At 37.6% G+C, this 21108-nt stretch overlaps 1 protein-coding gene across 13 annotated transcripts in view; it reads right to left on the bottom strand.

The window, feature by feature from the left end:
* Positions 1–896: 896 nt before the first annotated feature.
* Positions 897–21108, bottom strand: part of ablim2 (actin binding LIM protein family, member 2) — a 131598-nt gene continuing 111386 nt past the window's right edge. For all 13 annotated transcript variants that reach the window (XM_030161968.1, XM_030161967.1, XM_030161971.1 and 10 more), the window contains 7 exons: positions 19428–19465; positions 19120–19228; positions 18968–19026; positions 14558–14618; positions 12712–12719; positions 12500–12580; positions 897–2926 (listed from right to left, as the gene is read on the bottom strand). In XM_030161968.1, coding sequence (XP_030017828.1) covers positions 2813–2926; positions 12500–12580; positions 12712–12719; positions 14558–14618; positions 18968–19026; positions 19120–19228; positions 19428–19465 — 470 coding nt within the window. In that variant the 3' untranslated portion in view covers positions 897–2812. The remainder of the gene's footprint in view (positions 2927–12499; positions 12581–12711; positions 12720–14557; positions 14619–18967; positions 19027–19119; positions 19229–19427; positions 19466–21108) is intronic.

Genomic DNA, 21108 nt, shown 5'->3' with positions numbered 1-21108 from the left:
GACTACCTCTTAATGGCAGTTTCAGATGAATACTGTAATGAAATCTAGTGTTAAGGCACATATTCATACAGCAGATTTATTGGTATAAAGAAGCTGAAAAGTGTGTTTTGTTACCCTCCGAAGGGGAGGCAAGGGGTATTGTTTCTGGTTCGGTTTGTTGCTTAACACTGAAACTATTGGTTGAATTCATACCAAACTTGATTTATAGATCGCCAGCAACCCAGAACAGAACTGATTACATTTTGGGAAAAGTAGGTCAAAGTTCAAATTTTAATTATAATGTGTGAAAGTTCAAATTAAACATCAATTTACTTAAAATGTTGCAGAGATATTGAGATTAATTTTAGATATCACTCTGCAAAATATCTAAGTGATAGCTTGTTTTTGACATTTTTTGTAATTTTTAAAATCATTTTCTTTTCCCATTCACTTATAATGGAAGAAAGTTTTATTGTCTATAAAAACATCCATTTTGTTTCAATTTACTTCAAACTTGGCACATATATAATTTTTAGATTTAACAAATACTGAATATCGCTGAGAGTTGATCGATGCCAAAATAAGTTACAATACGTGCAAGGGGCGGGGCTTGTTGTGCCTGGCATCACTTGTTTTCTGTGTTTAGAAGTAGAACTGGTTATTCATGGAGACAAATTACTCCTCAGAAGATCAAATGTTTATTCTTATTAATACTGCATTGTGAAAACTACAGCTAACCAACACTGATTTAATTTAATTGAGTCTAATGTGTCTACTTTTGTTCAGTTTATGTCTTCTCTGCAGAGCTTGTTTCCTTTCAGATATAAATCCTTTCTTATATATCCGATGTTTGTCATTCAAAACTCATTCAAGTATTCTTTTCACAAATTCAAATATTCCAATCCATGGTGACGCTGTGGTTTTGATAAAGCACTTTAATAGCAGATGAATATTAGAAAGAAGACAACAGTTAGTGTGTTACTTACAGGAGTAAAATCTGGTTTGACACATTTACTGAAATTAAACTCAAAATCTGATATGTTTTCTTCAAACGCTCTCTTCTGTGTGAAGCTATCCATTTGACACTACACCCTTAAGATCTCAAAAAAAAAAAAAAAGAAAAAAAAATCCCTTCCTTCATATTGCAATTAAATAAATATCTAAAACAAGCTAATGGAAGCAGCTGACCTGGGCATTTCATTTGATGTCAGTTCAACCAAAAATAATCAATCACTCAAACCACATTGATGATATTGTTTCATACATTTCTTATCTGAGGTCATTGGAAAACCCCCATTTTCCCCATCTTCATGCATGCCTGAAGAGTTATACACCATGGCTTGTATACAGACAAATATATCTGGTATATGTCCAGTATAAGTTCACATACAGCTGAGGAGTTGATCCATTTACTGTCAAGAAATCAAGCTGAGCTGATGTATGTGTAGCTTTTACGCGACGACGCTTTCAAACAACAAACATATAAAGAGTTTAATCTTTATCTGAGGAGATATAACACAGTTATAGGAGTTTTAAATCAAGCGAGACCTCAGTTGTTAGGCTTAAGTGCTGCTGCAGGTCTGTGAAGCTCAACAAAGTCAGCATGGGTTTTTATCGTGTAACAAAATCATGATTTCTCTCAGCTGCGTCTCATGATTGGTTGAATGATCCTTATCCGGAAGTCAAAAATAGCTTATAAAAATAATTTCACTTTCATTTGTTTTTCTTTTTTTAAATGTGTGTGCATATCATTCTGGTGATGTTTTTTTGACATCTTCACACCCTGAAACCTTTCATACGTGTGTCCCTCAGGGGCCCCTCCTCAGGCCTCCTCCTTTTAAACCCCCCCCCGGTCCTGTGATTCAGATCCATATTGTGGCCCCCGTCCAGCCCTGGTTCTCCTATCTGTGCTGATTTATGTGTAAGACACGGGGCCACGTATGCATATCTGAACTACCCAGTTAGCTTTTCCCTGTCGTCTAGCTCGAAAAGAACAAGATGGGAAATTAAAAAAAAAAAAAAAAAAAAAAAATGCTTGAACAGTTTCTGGAGTGAAGTTTCTTAATCCTGTCTTTGGCCGTGAAATACTTCTATCGTCAGTGTGTACAGGTCAGCCTCTTCACCGTCCTACAGTAATGGTAAGGGGTGGAGATGAACTGAGACTGTCCGGACGATGTAACAGTCGTTCGGTGATGGGCGGGGCGGGGGGACTCAAGATGACTGAGAGACAGCGAGAGATAAAGGCAGAGAGAGCGTTCACAACCAGCCAAATGATATGTCGACACATACTAGATGATAAACCGTCACTAAAACAAAACAAGCTGTGGATGTAAAACCTTAGATAGAAACAGGAGAAGTCTATATTGAGTAGAAGAAGGCGCGCACATATTGTAAAACGGTCAGAACCACAGAAACCTGGAGGAAGGCCTGCACGACAATTAGAAAAAGCTGTTATTTTTTTTTTTTTGCCAGGGGTGGTACTGTCTCCAAGTGTCGGGATGGGAGGGGCGGATGCAGAAACCACACGGGAGGCGAGGAGCATCAACACAGGCCATGCAAACGCAGCTCCTCCCCCTCCCCCATGAGGCTGTCAGTCAAACATTCAGACTACATCGCATACAAAAAGCTATAGATGATGCCTCAACGTTGTGAAAATGTTCCCACACAGAGCGCCTCTCCGTGGCATCCCAGGCAGATGGCATGGCGTTTTACAGGTGGAGAGTAGGGGTAACATGGCGGTGCATATATAGATATTTCAGAATGGGTTGTTTGTTTTTCTTTCTTTCTCGTATTGCCTCCTTCCTTCCTTTTTGAGATGGTGTTTTGGCGCTGTCTAAAAAAGGCGTGCCTTCTTCTTCATGTCATTCCTCTTCCAAAGGGCCAGGCGGTCGAACTGATCCAGGGTCATGCCGAAAACCTGCTGGAAGTCCTCAGGAGATAGGTGTCTCTGGAGAAGCAAAAACATAGAAGAAAGAATCAGAAAATGAAAAAAAAATAAAATTCTTTACGTGCGTTTATGGAAAGTAGACTCCATAACCCCCTACAGACTGAAATAAACTGAAACTGCAGGTTGAATCATCTCTGTTGTCTTTCATGGATCAGGACAACATGGAACCTTTAATAAAAACTAAAAAATAAAACTAATGAATTCATCCAAAACATAAAACCCATCAATGTGTGTGACCATAAGGCAGGGGTGTCAAACTCATTTTAGTTCAGGGGCCACATTCAGCCAAATATGATCTAAAGTGGGCCAGACTGTAAAATAATATAAATAATAGGATAAGAACTTTTGAGTGAAAAAAGTGAAATTCTGTAATGAAAATGTTTAAATCTACGAATTGTACTTGAACATAACATGAACAAATATGAAAAACCTGAAAATTCTTAAGTAAAATCAGAGCAATTTTAACAATATTACGCCTTAGTTTATCATTTATACATGTGAATCACAACTTACAGATCACAGTTTATGTACAAATACACAAAACATTTAATAACAGGGAGAATATTTTAAAATTCCACATACTTCTATTAAGACATTTCAGATTATTCACATTTTTTTGTAAAAGGCCAGTCTGTAAATGTAAACATTTTTGTGAAATGTAACTCTTTTTTTACACTAAAACAAAGAGAAAAATTAGCAGTTTTCATTATTTATAGGTTATTATGATAGTATTTTACTGGTTCTGACCCACTTTAGATTGAATTGACCTAAAATCATTCTAACATCTTTGATCGTTAATAACTTCAGTGTAATTTTTGCATTTCACAAATTCATCCCATGGGCCAGATTGAAGCCTTTGGCGGGCCGGATTTGGCCCCCGGGCCGCATGTTTGACACCTGTGCCATAAGGCAAGGCATGGCAGGTTTATCTATATAGCATATATCATGTACAAGACAATTCAAAGTGCTTTACATAAAACATTAAAAGCATTACAGCAGGGAAGCAATAAAAAGTATAGGCATGAGAAAAAAAAAGAAAAAAACAAAAAACAGATAAAAACAAACAGATTAAAACTTTAATCTTAAAAGAAACAGCGCAGATCTGAACTGATGAATACAAACTCTATTCAAATGCAGCTGAGAACAGGTGGGTCTTTAACCTGGATTTAAATAAACTGAGTGTTTCAGCTGATCTGAGCTTTTCTGGGAGTTTGTTCCAGACATGTGGAGCATAGAAGCTGAACGCAGCTTCTCTGTGTCTGGTTCTGACTCTGGGAACTGACAGCAGACCGGATCCAGATGACCTGAGGGGTCTGGTGGGTTCATACTGGGTCAGAAGGTTACTGATATATTTTGGTCCTAAACCATTCAGAGCTTTATAGACCAGCAACAGAATGTTAAAGTCTATCCTCTGATAGACAGGCAGCCAGTGGAAGGACCTCAGAGTTGGACTAATGTGGTCCACTTTTTATGAGACCAATAATAATAATAAAATCGTAAGACCAACTAACTAAAAACAAAAACTGAGAATTCCAAAAACTGCTACTGTAGCACGGTGACACAGTAAGTGATTTATGAAACAGCTATGAAGTGAGTTGGAACAGATATGAGGGATTCACTTGTAAACTACAATAAACTAATGTAGAACCAGTATGAGAATGGCTCTGTGACATGAAAACGTGATTGGATACTATCTTTATCACTGTGCATCATTGATAAAAATGGGATTTATGCATTAATAACAGAGAGTAAAAACCCTCTATACTTTATGTATCCATCCAAGATTTAAGTTTGAAGATCTAGGGACACTACATGTAGTAACAAAACTATTCAAATAATGTATAAAGCAAAGAATAACTTACTGTCAGGCAATATTCAAGAAATGTTTTGTGAAAGAGAGGGAGGTTATGATTTAAGGGGAAAGTTAAATTTAAAGATTCATAAAGTACGCACTACGTTAAAAAGTTTCTGTATTACCATCTGTGGAATAAAATTATGGAACAAATTGTGTGTGGAGATAAAACAAATATCAAACATAATTTAGTTTAAAAAAAGATATTTAAAAAATATTCTTGAGAGGTACAGTATTTAATAATGACAATGAGGCCTTTTTGTTTATGGATGATGTACTGATAAATCTGCTGTAATTCTTGAAGAAACTGGTTGAATTGTTGAGTCTGTTTGTATGACTGTACTGCCATGATCATATTGTTGTGTGTAATTCAGTTACCGCATTATGTATTTGTTGTGGTTTGATGCCAAAATTAGGAAAATAGTATTGTTTGATTCTTGTATCAAGTTAGTGATAAAGGTGTAAAAGCACTGAGGGGTAGGTTAAATAAGTTTACACTTCTTCCTACACCTTTTCGACCATGGAATATTCAGACTTGTATGTGCTGAAGATAGATTCTGCCCATTTAAATGTTTATTTTGTTTATTTTGTTTTCTTTTATTTTGTTTCCTTGCATGTTATAAATCAATCAATCAATCAATCAATCTTCTCTGAAGTATTAAAAATGACCTAAAATGATCTTTTAGATGTAGAATAAAGAGCTATGAAGCTCTGCCAAAGATGATATATTATTGGATTGTAGATTTATGAACTGAATATACCTGTAGTTCTACTGGTGGGCCGGTGTATTTATGTGACCACTAGAGGGAGTAGTAACAAATGTACAAATGTACAAGTACTTATCCAATTGTGTAACACTGGTGAATACATCTCCCCATGGCTTCAACAAGTGAAGGACATCCCGGACCACTGTGGTCTGTTGTACATCTGGACCACACAGCTGTTCAATAATGTCATTTGGCTTAAACAAACTGTGGAACAGGTCCTGAAAGACCAGCATGTAGAAAAATGGGGGAGTGAAATCACGGACATGACTTCATGTGTTGTTTATGTTGAAGGTAAATCAGAATATAAACTTGAAAAATATCTGTTATGTGAAAACCTTGGTTACAGGCAAGCAATCTGTTACCTTAAAGGGGTCATATTTTGCTAAACCCACTTTTATTAGTCTTTGGTACATTTATTTGTGTATTTGGACCCTAATAGTTCATAAAGTTTGAATTTGAACCCTCCAGGTGCTCCAAAGCTATCTGTATATTCATTCTGGCAAAAATCAAGTGGATTTCTACAACCTGTTTTAATTCCTTCTTAAGTTGTTGCGTTTTATAACTAGTTACATCACTACATTTGTACATATAAGGTAAAGACTTCTGACGAACATTTCTCCGAGTACGCCACAATTGTTTGTCAGCAGCAGCGGATGTAGTCCATACTGAAAATATGTCCAAACTTCGAGTCAATTACCTAAAAGGTTCAGTTGTTGGTTGTATTTACAAACACAAATGGCTGAACGGGACAGAGCAGCACTGTCAACAACCTGGAGGGGGCGGGGCCTGAAGTGGCTCATGTGCATTTAAAGGGCCAGCGCTCAAAACAACCTTTCTTGTGTCATTAGTCAGAAATAGGGTTGAAGATGGACCTGTGGAGTTGAATTAATGAAGAATTCAGACCCAAGCATAGCATTTACAGTTTATGTAGACCACAGGGAAATGCATAATTCCATTTGAAAAAAGAAAAATATCACTCCTTTAAAGAACAAACACAAAGGTTTCCTTAAAGTCACTGTATGATACAAGGGTTTGGAAAGATCTCTGAGAGTCTGTCGTCTGTGCTGTAATGGTTGTGTGGGAGATGAATTCCATGTTTTATTTGAATGCACTAATGTAGAGGTTGTTGAATTTAGGCAAAAGTATTTGCAAAAATACTACTCACAGCATCCATCAATGTATAAACTTGTAATGCTTCTTAGGTCCAAAAAACAATCCCTAAATTAGGCACCTTTTTGAAAAAGGGTTTACCTCTTGTCAGTGAATTTTGCTATTATTGAATATATATTATTTTCTCTGTTGTGACATAATGGTTGTGCTCCATACCATGTATTTGGTGATGAGCAAAATAAAATAAAATAAAAATAATGCAGTGAGTCACTCTGAGCTTTGACCAAAGTGTCATAAAGTGACCAGATGGGATGAGAACCACTAAGAAACAACTTTAGAGTCAAAGAAAGTGACAATACAATAAAAGTTAGAACCACTGTTGTTTTCTCCACTGGACACAGCTGTAAATGAAAACAATGATGATAAAATCACAGTGTTTCTTCTACATGTGAGTTTGATTCTGAGGCTTATGAAGGTATAAAGTTATTATGGGATGTTATTATCTTTGTTGACTTCACTGCTTGTTGATCCATGGTTCAGACTAAACTGACAGTTCTGACCTTGTTTCACTACACAGAATCCCTTTAAAATAGACATGTGGTTTTCCTTTCCAAACTGATAAATGAATAGGTGTTTTTTTGGTCAGAAGTACCAGATGCATCTTCACTTCCTTACATAGTCATTCACTTTTTGATAGCAATAATAATAAAAAAAAAAAAAAAAAAACAGTGAAGAGACATGGTATAGTTCAACTGGGTCATCATCATTTTTTTTTTACCCTTGTTAAGATATTTAATGATACTATGCAACATGCTACAAGTCCACATAGTCCTTCATATCAGGTTTGTCTGATGAATATGAGAATAGACAGACTGTATCTTTGGCCTCTTCAGCTTGTTTTGCATTATGCTAAATCAGTGGCAGGCTGCATATTTTCAGATCAGCCTCACAGTTGAGACGCTGATCCAATCCTTAGATTATGTGTGTAATCACCACATAAGACTTCTGTACAGAGGTTTTAACACACCAAACTGCATTCTGCACCTCAGAAGTTCATCCAAACAAATGTGCCGTCCAAAATGCAACTTGGCTCAGGCTAAGAAACTCTCACTAACTCCTCTGTAAATGTCAGGAACGTGCCACGGAGAACAAAAACGTGCTTGGTACTGATACAGACGCAGAACAATAGCATAGAGTGAGAGTCAACCACCTGGTTTCCATAGCAGCCACACTGATGATGCAATGTGGAGTGATCTTTCCAGCCTAGACGCAAGAACATAGATGTGGTTTTTGTTTTTCCCTTCTCTTAATAACAGGGAAATTATGATACAAATGCACAGAACATAATTATGGTTAAGTTATCCATATGTATCATTACTTGTGTTATTCAGTATTATAAAGATGTCGTAACCTTCTTTCCCACCCTTTAAAGGATGGGGAAGAGTTCGGATAAAAATACACAAAGTGGAAGTTTGTAACATTAATATTTAGGCGTTAACTCCATGGAGCAACAGGACTGAGCAGCCTCTTTTCAGAAAGTTGTGGGTTCTCCCCATTTTAGGAAATTTTGTTTGTTTTTTAAACTTCTAATGTTACTGATTTACATTTTAACCCTCAAAGACCTAAACAGCCACCAGTGACCAAAAGCATGTATTACTTTTGACCCCTACTGTAATTAGCCCATATAAATAACTCTGGTACATCTAAAGCCACGTGTTTTTTTGACAAATGACAGTAGATGTAGATGCTTGTTTTTATATTTAATTGATATTTTGCTCTAAAAGGTCACTTTTTCTTTAGTTTTTCTCAGTTTTCATATAACCCCTGAATTTACTCTGAGGTTTTATGAACACACACATGATCAGTAAATAAAATATAGGAAAACACACAATTTTCACTGAAAAATAGAAATTGTAGAGGGTAATGTTATAATAAATGGGGATGATTCATTTAGTAAAGGTTAAATGTAGATACAATTTAATTTGAAAATGCCGCGAAACTAGTGTAGGTCTTTGAGAGTTAAAATTACCCTTTTCAGAAACTGTGGGTATTCAGTTGGATTTTACCACAGATATCTGGTTTGGTTGTTATAATTACACAAACCAGTTCCTCTCTCTTTCCCATAATCTACTGAGATGCAGCTCACAACTAGTGATAGCAAACAAAGAATGCAAAGTAGTAAACTATTTAAAGTGTACCTGTACTGGTGATGCTTACCACATTAATTTTGCTTTGTGTATTACATAAATAAGAGAAGCACAAATTCAGTAAAAAATCACTATAAATGCATCACACTGGACCTTTTAATTACATGAATTACAGGCGTGGGCAGAAGAAATCGCACTATGCTAACAATGCTAACAGGGCTCACTTCATGGAATGAATGAAGTCCACAGGCAACACTGACTGGCACTCATTCAGATACGATATGAGCAATGAATGGCCTAATATAGAAGACAATAATAGTGTGAAGTACCTTGGCACAGCTGTATTCACATGGAAACTTCTCCTTCGCTGATTCACTAGTTAGGGCTATCCCTCCACCAATCAGATTGGTCCAATTGGCTAATTACACATGTTGAATTGGCAAAAAATACTGGCGACAGCATTAATGACGGCCAATTGCAGAGAACACACCAAGCAGAGTCATGTCACCGACCTCGCCAGACTACCCAATGATGTCCAACTGCCAAAAATTGGGTTGGTGTGTCTTTGCCTTTAGAGACACGACCTAACACTAGCCAATAATGTGTCATCTTAGACTGGTGTCTGCTGCACAGGGTCAGTGACCAGTCCATCACAGCCCAGGTAATCGGACAAATCAATGAGTCAGCATCACCACTGGTGCTGGAACAGCCTGTGAAGGAGGCAACATGTATCTGAGGGATGGAGCAGTGACTTCGGACTTGCACATGCTTGCTTGCTTGCTATGATGTAAGTTACTGGATGGAACTAGCATGATATATGATATTTTGAAATAGCTAGCAATGAAAATTCACTACAGGTACCCTTTAACTCCACCTCATACATGATAGTACCATCCATCTTCTCATCTCCCTCAGAAGAGTATTCCCACAAATCCTGTACTTCTGGCTGTGGACTGGAAGCTTCCTGCATAAGACGTCTGACCTCCAGTAATGGATCGAAGACATGTGGGTTATTGTTTCCTGGAAAAGTCCTTCCATCATGGCTCTGAGTTTGGGTTTTGATAGCAGTATGGCTGGTGATTAGTTTGGGTAAACCAGCAGCACTTTGGGGTCAAAGATTGGAAACACTGGTGGGTAAAACACAGACTGGAATGTTTGACACTAATGACAATACGAGCACAGTCGAGCTTTTGTAACCACAGACGAGAGCACATGCGTCAGCAACACCTCCATATCCTGACGGTCCAACTGTTCTGGGGACAGTATTTCCATAACCTGAGGCTCAGCTGGAGGTCATGTTAGGGTGACTGTGGGTTTAAAGGTTTTAATGAAGGTGTTTTTTAGAAGAAAATGGTTCTGTAACATCAGTGAGGCACCACAAGACTAACCACAGGATAAAGAACCTGGAGCTGCCGTCTGAAGTCTTTAAATAGATTTTAATCTGATGTGGAACTTCAGTCAGGACTATTTTACTGACTTAAAGATTTCCTATTATCAAAGCAGGCAGAGTAAATGAAAGTTCTGTATCTATAAACGGGCGGTGTTGGAATAACAGCTACAGGAAATCACTTATTACAGGACATTTAGTGCAGTTATGCTTGATTTTTTTTATTATGAGACCTGCATGTGGGTTCAATTTTCTGTCACTGTGTTAAAAGTGGAAGCAATCACAAAAAATCAACACTGGCACTGATTATCTTCACATTTTTCTAAAATAAAAAAAAAAAAGTTTTATCCAGTTGACTTGAATATGAAGCAGGAAACAACTCCTTGTGGCCGAAAGTATATCAACACTGTTAAGATGCTGTGGTCATAATGTTGATTTTGTTCTCCTTCCTACCTGAGGGAAGAGCTCTAATTTTGTCTAGTTTGTTTGTCGTTCTGGAGGCAGCAGCTGACTGAGTAAAGACTGATGGTGGGAGACACATCCGACAGCTTAGTGGGCTTGCTGCTCTCACCAACCCCAAAGACTGACATCTGTGTGTGGTTCTTTACCTTGTGATTTCTGTTATGACTAGCTTTCCTTAGGAGTGGTGGAAAAGGGAAGTCGCATTTTTATTTTACAGCTGGGCGTAAGAGACACCTAAACATTACACCCATGTGATTCTAACACTATGTAGTTCCCATTGAGTTTGTAGAACATCTGACAACTTGATGCTGGTACAATAGAACCTGGCTCAGAGCTCAAAGGGGATGAGTGGACCTTATGGAAATCAGCCAATCATTGTTGGCTCAAATAACATCATGATCTTCATGACCACCAAACAAACTATTTTAACTAAATATTTTAGATCCTGTCTCCCTTTCGCTGTGTTGCTACAATAAATGAAGTTGGCACTTTGATTTAACTGAACTAATGGGTCAGATCCTTCTATTGGATAATTACTGCAGTGACTAACCCTTTAAGCATCAAAGCTGCAATATAGCGACAAGCAACATAATCAAATGAAACAGACAACATTTTGAAATCTTGCTATCAAAATTCAATATTACAAAAAACAAAAACTAATATGTTTAATATGTATCAAGTTCTTTAACCCTTTGACTGACGGAGCGAGTAACTTCACATTTTAAACAACCATCATTTTGATAAAGATTGTGAGACTGTGTTTCGGTGGAGAAAGGCCACATGGTCTGGTGAGTCCAGACTGACCCTGTTCCAGAGCGATGGATGCATCAGGGGGAGTGCATACGTGAATGAAGTGATTACCCATCATGCCTAGTGCCTGCAGTAGAAGCCTGGGGGTCAGTGTCATGTCTATGATCTGGGGTTGGTTCAGCTGGTCTGGTCTAGGTTCAGTAACATGAAGAATAAAATGACTTCAACTGAACCTGAATATATTGAATGACCTGGTCTCAATCAATCAATCAATCAACCAATCAACCAATCAACCAACCAACCAACCAACCAACCTACCTACCTACCTACCTACCTACCTACCTACCTACCTACCTACCTACCTATCTATCTATCTATCTATCTATCTATCTATCTATCTATCTATCTATCTATCTATCTATCTATCTATCTATCTATCTATCCATCCATCCATCCATCCATCCATCCATCCATCCATCCATGCAACAGTCTCTAATGACAGAGAAAAAACATAAAAATAATGTCTTGTTTTTGTCAAAAGGCTTCGTGGTCTGAATAAAAGCCTCTCGCGGTCCTCTGGGGTCTGCCAGTTGGGGACCCCTGTCAGAGCTCAGAAAGATGGGCCTGTTTTCAGCTTTTGACAATGCATTTTCCATCCAAACCCAGAGGGTTTTGGAAGAGTTCATTTGGTTTAAGAGTAGGGATTGACTGAGTTTTCTCAACCTATAAAAGAACACATGAGTTTCACTATGTAGAAGGGATAAAAAAACATGAGCAAAAGTTACAATATTTGCCTCCTAGATAAAATGCAGGTAAAGTGTCTGCCTTAACCTTGAAAAAAATCCTGTCCACATACAGTATGCTATACAAAAATGCATCAAGCTGCATTCACTTATCCAGCTTAAACTGGAAGCAGTACTTCTACTACTGATATTTGTATCCTACCTGGCTCAGCTGCATGGCTACGTAACCCAAACCACAAATAAAGTTTTTTTTTTTTTTTTACAGTGTGATTTCACATTTCTCAGGCTCTTTAATGACCTGTGGACAGAAGAGGAGGAGGGATAACTGAGCACAAAGAATAAGATTAGAGCTCACCTCCAGTCTGGTGCGATCTACGTCTCTGGGAAGCTTCACTTTCACTCTATGTGTCACTGCCAGCATTTCATAGGGGTAGACCTGGCACACAGACGCCACATAGTAAGCATTGTGGGAGATTTATTTGGAAATTTAATTACAGTAATGCTCAGAGAAGCCAATTCTAATATAGTGTATTTGTAAATGGTGTAAACAAATGAGTGAACTCTTACCTTGTATTCTGAAATGGGAAAGAAAGAGAAAAACAGGATTAACACCATGACAAAATGAGTTTTTATTAGAGTTTTAGACCTATTATTAAAATCCCACAATGCAGCCTGAAAATAAATGACACCTTATGGACCAAAATCTGCTTCAAACTACCGGATTTCAAAGGTGTCAGAAGTATTATAAAGCGCTGTGTTGCACATATGCAAAGACACACACTCCGTTATGAGCTTGGCATCCTGTCAACTCTCTCCCTGCTCACAAAAGGACCGGGACTGTGCACACACACTTGTAAACACACACCAGTAATTCTGCAGCTGGAAAAATGACATCATCTCTCTGCACCGTAGCCCTACTGTCACTGATCTGGAGCCAGCGCTGTGGGGCTCTGTATGCTCCATCACATTGCAATCAGGGACTGTAAAATGACCTCAGATCAGTAGGGGAAATATGATGCAGTCTGTTCTTTTTTTTTTTTTTTTTTTTTTTTTTTTGTTTCAGAGTTTAAATTATCCAAAAGGAAAGGTTCTGTTGTGGGCATTGAGCCAGAAAAGTCAGCGTCACTAGTCTTTCTGCTGTATGATATGAGGTTGCACATCAGGCTGAATGTGCAATAAACTCTGCAGGTTGAAGAAATGGTTCGGAAATATGCTAAGAAACATCTGCTGGTGGGAAACAGTTGAAGTTAGCTTCTTAGAAGAATTTTGATCAGAAACACTGAGTGGCAGAGAGGTCATACTAACATGAATTTAATAAATAAGTGCTTTGTTTTGTTTAGAAAACATTTTGATATTTTTCATCCGTCCAAGGAAAAAAGCAGCTTTCAGCAGGTAATACTTCTCTCAGGCTAAACAGAGACAAACATATTTATTGCTTAGGACGGACACAAACAGCCCTCATTCTGTGTTTTATTGCCCTTAAAACTAGAACTGCTTTCATGATGACTTCCAATAAAATTTTTCTATATTATATAACCTTTCCTAAGTAATTTATCATTTTTACTATCCCCTGTGTTTTGCATTTTTTCAGACAAGCAGGTATTTTCCTTTATTTAATTTACTGATTATGTACATGTTAATAAAAGCTCAGATTTGAAGGTTATTTTATCACAACAGAAAAAGCTAGAGAATGGGATATTGACATGACAGTCTTTTCATCTTCACCACAGAGTCTCTGGATGTCCAAAAAAGACACACCTGATGCCACTAAAAAGCTGGGAAACTGCTTTTTACCTTAATTATTTCGATGTATTGATAGCATTAATGATCTAAAAGTTATTATTAACACTTTATACCAGTATATGCTTTTGGTCACCAGTAGCTGTTTAGGTCTTTGAGGGTTAATCACACAAAAACAATTATTTAACTTCATAACTAGCTTTTTAATCCACATTTACTGTATTATTATTATTATTATTATTTTGTTTTTGTGTGGTCCATATTGTTTTTCAGTGATACAGCAAGGAGAACAGAATAGGTAATTGGTATTTTTTTTTAGCTCAATTCCAAATTTGATCAGCAAAAATAACCAGTTTCAAGTTTCAAATGTGAATGACATTTATCGAAAGACACTTAAATAGTCTTTGCAAGGTAAGATTTGGAAACAACTGTCCATTCGGATGCATGGACTTCAGTGGAACAGGACTGTATATATAAACCTATAGCACTGTTTAACTGCACAGGAGAATACACTGTGGAGGATGGCAGATTTGATCATTTTAAGAAGATGTGCAAAGTTGTAGTAGGTTTGTAGACAATGAATGCAGCCAAATCAATAAAAACAGACATTCATACCTTTATAAAAAAAAAAAAGCATGAGAGAAAAACAGCTGTAATTCAGCTTCACCCTCACCTCTCATGCCTCCCCAGCTGTGGGAGTCTGGGTCCACTTCATCCTCCACCATCTCAGCAGCCTACACATAAAACAGACACACAAACAGACAGAAAGTTAAACAAAGTTAGACCATCACTCACATGGCCAGATCCAGGCTGCAAAGACCACTACTGGTTTTTATCAATGCCAAGGTTCATCTGAAAACCCTTTAGTCACTGCTCACACCCCTCAATCTGCTCACATTCTTTGGAGGTGACCGATAGGAAATGTCTGTGACACATTTTTGCGATAGTGAACTTGCGTCACTCAGTTTGGAGAGACTACAAGGCAACTGAGGAGAGAGGGAATAACCGATGATGGAAACTGTACTTGTAGTTTGTCCACTAATCTGGTTTTAGGGAAATTGTGAAGAAAAATCAGAGCTGCTTTCAAAGGCAGCAGGCTGTGTTTAAGGTCCTTCTGTGATTTCAGAAGTCATGGTTTGTGAGTTGTTTTTTCACTGCATTTAAATCATTGAAATTAGATTTTACAAAAGCAGCCCTGAGAGAAGCAAATACTCTCTTATCCTCTAAGAGTGACAGCTGACTTTACATCATTTGTACTATAAACTTGCAAGCTCGGGACAAAAACCTTTTGTTACCAGATGCAAAGCCTGTTATTAAGCAACTAGACTGACTTGTGTTGACATCTGTTCATTCTTTAGCTATTTTGTCTTGTGAATAACTACCTAGATTATAACAAAAGTCTACAAATTCAGACAATAAAGCTATAAAGCTGTTTTTACTAGACTTTTTCCTGCTGGTTCTTGATTACTGGCAGCATCCTTTTACCAGTGATGAAACTGTGACTTTACTGATTTGCTGATAATTAGCAAAGACATTCCCAAAAAAGAAAACAAATGTGCCAAAGGTCTTTTAGCTTCTATTGGATGGGTTGGTGTGATATTTGTACAGAAACTAAAAATCACTAAAGATTGAACTCTAATATCTTTAACAGTGGTGAGCCATTAGGGCCAGCAAGACCTTCTCAGCTGGCATCAAGAATCAGAATCACTGACCTATTTATACCCTACATTTTTATATTTGTTCCATTAAGATGAATTAAATGATTCCCAATAGTATATTTTCTATATTTCGTAGCTTTTCTCTCATTTTTTCTCTCTCTTATCCAAATATGGTAACCTATAGCTCAAAAAAGCCAACCAAAAAGCAAACTGAGCAACTACAGGCTTCAAGTTCGGAAACCAACTGATGACTTTGTGTTTCTGCTCTTTTACTAATTATATAGTTTACAGTTGTACCTACAGTCATGTCCAACCTCTGTCTGGGTTCATGTCACTAGTGTTTGTATTTGCAAACTTTAGAATAATACAGTGTTAGCCACTAATGCTAACAGTCAAGACCTGGCTTAAAACAGGTCACGAAATTGGTTTTCGAGGACAGCAGCAACAGAAGTTACACAAAATAGAAAATCGCAGCCATACATTAAATCATATCCACACTAAAAATATACATAAAACACAATAAAGGTCAGTTTTAAAACCATACGTAACCATAAACTAAGAACATACATATAAAACACAAGTCAATAATTTAAAAGGTACTAGAAGTATGACAACGTTTCTTAAAATCATCTAAAAGCAGAATCCAATTCAATCAATTAGAAAAACATCTACATTTGGATTTATCCTTTCCCTCTTCATTTAGTAATGCAGGATAGTTCCCCAAAAGAGAAGACGTCATTTCCAGAGTAGATATTTCACTATGTATGCACTGTTAAAGCTATTGTTTAAAAGTATAATGTTACATGACTCTACATTTACAATGAAAACAGCTCTTTTCATTTTACCTCCAATATACTGTACTAAATCCAGCATGTCACCAACACTCACCATTAATGTCATCAAGTGAAAAATAGTTCAATATACTTTGCTTTATTAATCCGTCACGGCTCCTAAGCTTTCATTTTCGTCTTTGCTCTGTTTTGTCTGTTTGTCCTCGATCTGTCATCGAACTGTGAGGGTGAGCAGCAATATGGTGTCAGTGGATGATAGACTAAATACCCCCAGCGTCCTCATAATAAACCCTGAGCCCTGCCTGTGTGGAGTGAATGGTACTGACTCAGCCCGGTGTAAGCTGATACCAAAGCTGTGAGGGAGAAAACGCCTACGGGGGAGCATTGATTTTACAACATGAGAGAACTTTTAATGCTCTACAAATGCTAGTCTGACTGTTTCCTGTGTTGATTAGTAGGTTGGAGAGGGCTGAGCAGGGCAGGGGAGTGTTGATTTGATAAAGCCCCAGAGTGTATACAGTATACGCACATTAAGACAGAATGGAACCAATTTGGGATGGAGCCTCAACTGGAAATGCCATCACCTGTAGAAGATGTCTTTCACAACACCTCAGTGAGAAGCAGATTTCCAACAAGTTCCACAATCTATGGCTTTGTTTAATTTCCTCATTTTTGAGACAGGTTCCTCTGTAAATCAATAGACCTTTTTCACACTTGCTGGAAATACGTAATTGTCACAGAAAAGGGCTTCCTGCCAAGTGTCAACACAGTGGGGACATTTTGTGTTTGATGCGGGTTCTTGTGTCGATTAAGCAGAGTCATAATCTGGTTATTCGCTAACCCTAAGATGTAGAATGTGGCCCTGGCCTGGGCGAAATGCCCAAAAAAATAGGAGTGCCCAACACAGTGAGACAACATGGATTACGAGAGTGTACACAACCTGCCTAAGTGATTTGCCAAATATTACATTTGCTGATGTTGCAAAGGTTCATTGAAGAAAACTCCGTAACCAAAATGAACAAAATGAATAAAGGGTACACATTTTTCCACGAGGAATTTGTCCATAAATACCAAGGTAAGTAGAGAATGATCAGGCTATTACTGAACTGATAAGTCATTAGCTTGTTTACTTAGACATAATTTACGTCTAATGTACAATCGACCTTACTAAAGCATCATAGTCTGCTTTGAATGAAGCATTAGGCATCAGTTTGTTGTGTTTAGGGTTGTCCAAGTGGATGTCTTCTAAGTAAAGACAATAATATTAGCCCAATGCCATCATCAGTTAACCTTTTTCTCAGGTAACATTTGTGTTTATGTATGTGTGTGTGTCTGTCATCTTAGCATCAAATGTACTAGACGGGCAGGTTTTTGAGAGGGTTAGGGTTAGTAAATAGTTTATCTTCGGATGTGAAATGTCTGCTGCAGACATATGTACTACCCTTTTTAATCACACACTTCGGTCCCTCTTCCTGCCGGACTGCCTGAATCCATTTCCGCCTAACCTCACTGTCCACAGGAAAAGAATGAAAAGACAGATACAGCTGCTTTTGGGCAGAACAAGAGGAACCTGGAATGCTACAGAAACTCTTGTTCTTCGCTTGCGCCATGGTTGTCCTGATAGGCAAGGAAGAAGAATTCTGTGACGATTGTGTATTTCCGGTCAACGATACGGAAGTTGTGAAAAAGTTCTATGGTCAGTGTTGGAACATTCAAAACTTCACTGTGTTTATTCACATGAGAATCAAAACTCGCTTGTCTTCCACACATTTAAAAGGAATATTAGTACCGTAGTAGGCTAACTTGCTTAACATATTTTAACTTAATAATTTCCACCTCACCTCATCTGATCTCACAAAAAATTCACAATCATCCAGATTTAAATAGATAGTTACTGTTACAGTTACACTGGGTTGAGAATATTGTTGAGGTATTTAAAGTCTCACTCAGAAACTAATTTAAAGAAGCATGGGTGCATGTAGGTAAGCAGTGTTACTACAAGCACTAAAAAAGAAAAAGTTGAGCTTTTTTTCTATTCAGTTACTCAGTTTTGCCCATGAACACCCTGACACTATCTGGAAGATGTCTTAGTAATGCAGGTAATTGTACAGAAATAGCTACCATGCAACTGTCCTACTTGTCCTTTATTCCTTATACTGAAATTTTACAAACAAGAACCATATGTTCAATCAGATGTATCCACTATCTTTGCATCAACTCAAAAACAATGACAAAAAAAACGTTTTGAGCCCACAAAGACTACTACTATACGCAAACAACATCTCAATTAATCTTTTATTTCAGGTGAACATTTATGTCAGATTTGTAGAATTTCCCTCAGTGTATTCTGGACAGATTGCACTTGATAAACAGACAAAAGGTCACAGTAACTTTGACCCTTGACCTTTAAAACCAAAGCCGTTCTTGAGTCCAAGATAACTTTTTTACCCAATTAGAAAACATTGTGTCAAGCCCTGCCTGGGATAACATGGACTTCATGGTGACCCACTGATGGACACATCTTACCAGCATGCGTGGACTGATCTAAAAATGAATACACTGTGATTCACACTATTGTGGTCTGTGCTTCTAATTCTAATAATATAAGTTTTAGACCATATTGCCCAGCCCTACCTTGTAGATGCCATTCCTTCCATAACCAGGTAAGGATGCAGACTTATTGTATGGGAAATCTGTAACAGAAAACATTTCATTGAATGCTTGATCAAATGTTGCAGATCTCTACTGTTTGATTCCTGTCAGTCTCACCGATCTGAACTACTCACTTGGCTGAGAGGTGTCAGTGGGCAGACTGCAGGTGGACTTGCGGGGGTCCAGGTCTTCTGGACCCATCTGCCCATCAATCTCACTCTTCAAGATCATCCAACTGGTCCTCTACAGAAAGAAAGAGCAAGACAAAAAGACAGAGATAGAGACAGAAAGATGGAAAGAAGTGATGGATGATGGACAAGTATGAGTTAGTGAATTAGTAAATGGATGTTCATTGTTTGTAAAGTTTTCGAAAGTGACTTGAAAAGTGACAGGTTCGGACAGACAGATAAAGAGACGTTTGCACACATTCACTCAAACCCACCTTGCTATCTTCCCCATCCTGCCAGGATGTTCTAGAAGCTGTAAAACAGTCAGATGTTACAGGATGTCACAGTTAATGTGCTGGATCATTTTCCTCTCAGCCTCACTGTGCTGGACTATTAACTCTAGAGTAAATCACCGCCAGACCATGACAACATCAGCTGCATACAGCATTTACAGAAAACTCCAGACACACTCTGAACTATGCAGTGAAACAATCTCAGTAGCATCTTCTAACATTGACAAGAATATTGTATTTAAATGGATGGAGTTGTGTTTTGACACTTTAATAGTAACAACAAATTTGTTCTGGAAGTGTATAATCCCATGGGATGATGCAAATTACTTAACCTCCTCACACTAACTTTAAGGCATTTTGTAAATAATCATGGTCTGTAACAACACATTATGCTAAAACACTTTTTACTCAATAAATTAGCAGACTGTGACAAATATTCATTCAGTTCATTATGTAATAATGAAATTTTCTAATAACCTGATGCATTTCATGATAAGAGCTTGAACACAATATATTATGAACTAACCTGCATTTATTATTAGTTCTTATGTATTAAAATGATTATAACAAAATGCAAGAGTTGCAATTTTAGCAGTTAAAGCATCTGCATTTAGAATAAGGTGAATGTGTTTGATGTTTTTTTTTTCTTTTAGCAAGCCCTGTCAAAAGACCACTGAAGATGTCTTTTGACTAAAGATTATGAATCAATTTCTCCCAAATCAGCTTTTGACATTAAGCCCCAGTGTTCTGGTGTATTTGGCAACAATTCAGCATATAATTCCACTGTCATCCTTAAAAATGTCCTCCTGGATTATTAAATAACTAGTGCAATATCTCAAAATTTATTACAAAATGCAAGGGAATTTATTACATATTCCATCAAGGCATTATTACATAATGAAGTGAAAATATATTTTGTCAAGTTATTACGTAATGCAGTGTTTTAAGATCAATGTGTACACTGCCATTAAATTAACTAGATGAATGTTCCCAGAGGATAATCCTTTTCCATTTGGTACAAGCAGTAATTTCATGTGGACAGGAGTATTTAACCTGTTTTGAAGAATCACAAGAAATGGTCAATCAAAATCCCACGATGCATGTGCAGCCCATTCAAAACTAATGCTACTTTCCACATGGCAAGTTTATGAGATTTACATGTTTTTGTGCAGATAGCACACGCCTCATCAGTGACCTCACGTCTGCCTGAACACATACATTGTTAGATTCCAACAGCTCAGACATCTGTAATACTACGCCATATGCAGCTGATTTACTTGCCATACCCAATAAAGATGAATATTTCCCTGTGTGATGTGGATGGTAAGAGCTCCTTCAGCTCCTCTGTCCATGTGTTTTGGGTGACTGTCATTTCCTACACTGTGTTTATTCTTCAGAGATGCAACATACTGTGTATCTCAGTGGCGACTAGAGTGAGAACACACACCATAATTAAGACACACAGACAATGTTTAGGGAAGAAACACAGTGATTCAAACAGTGATTGATCGACACACTAATGCCACCATACCAAGTGATTTGTGTACCCAACCATTCACAGTGGACACAGTCACAACATCACCACTGAAACCAACAAATGAGCTGGTGAAATGAGTGCACACATGCATAAACGGGGCGAGTAAGTCGACACCCAAGGACCCAA

Source organism: Sphaeramia orbicularis, chromosome 18 (genome assembly GCF_902148855.1).
Source record: "Sphaeramia orbicularis chromosome 18, fSphaOr1.1, whole genome shotgun sequence".
NCBI classification, from domain to species: Eukaryota; Metazoa; Chordata; class Actinopteri; order Kurtiformes; family Apogonidae; genus Sphaeramia; species Sphaeramia orbicularis.
Note: the sequence above shows the minus strand (reverse complement) of the source record. Positions and strands in the feature narration are given on the sequence as shown.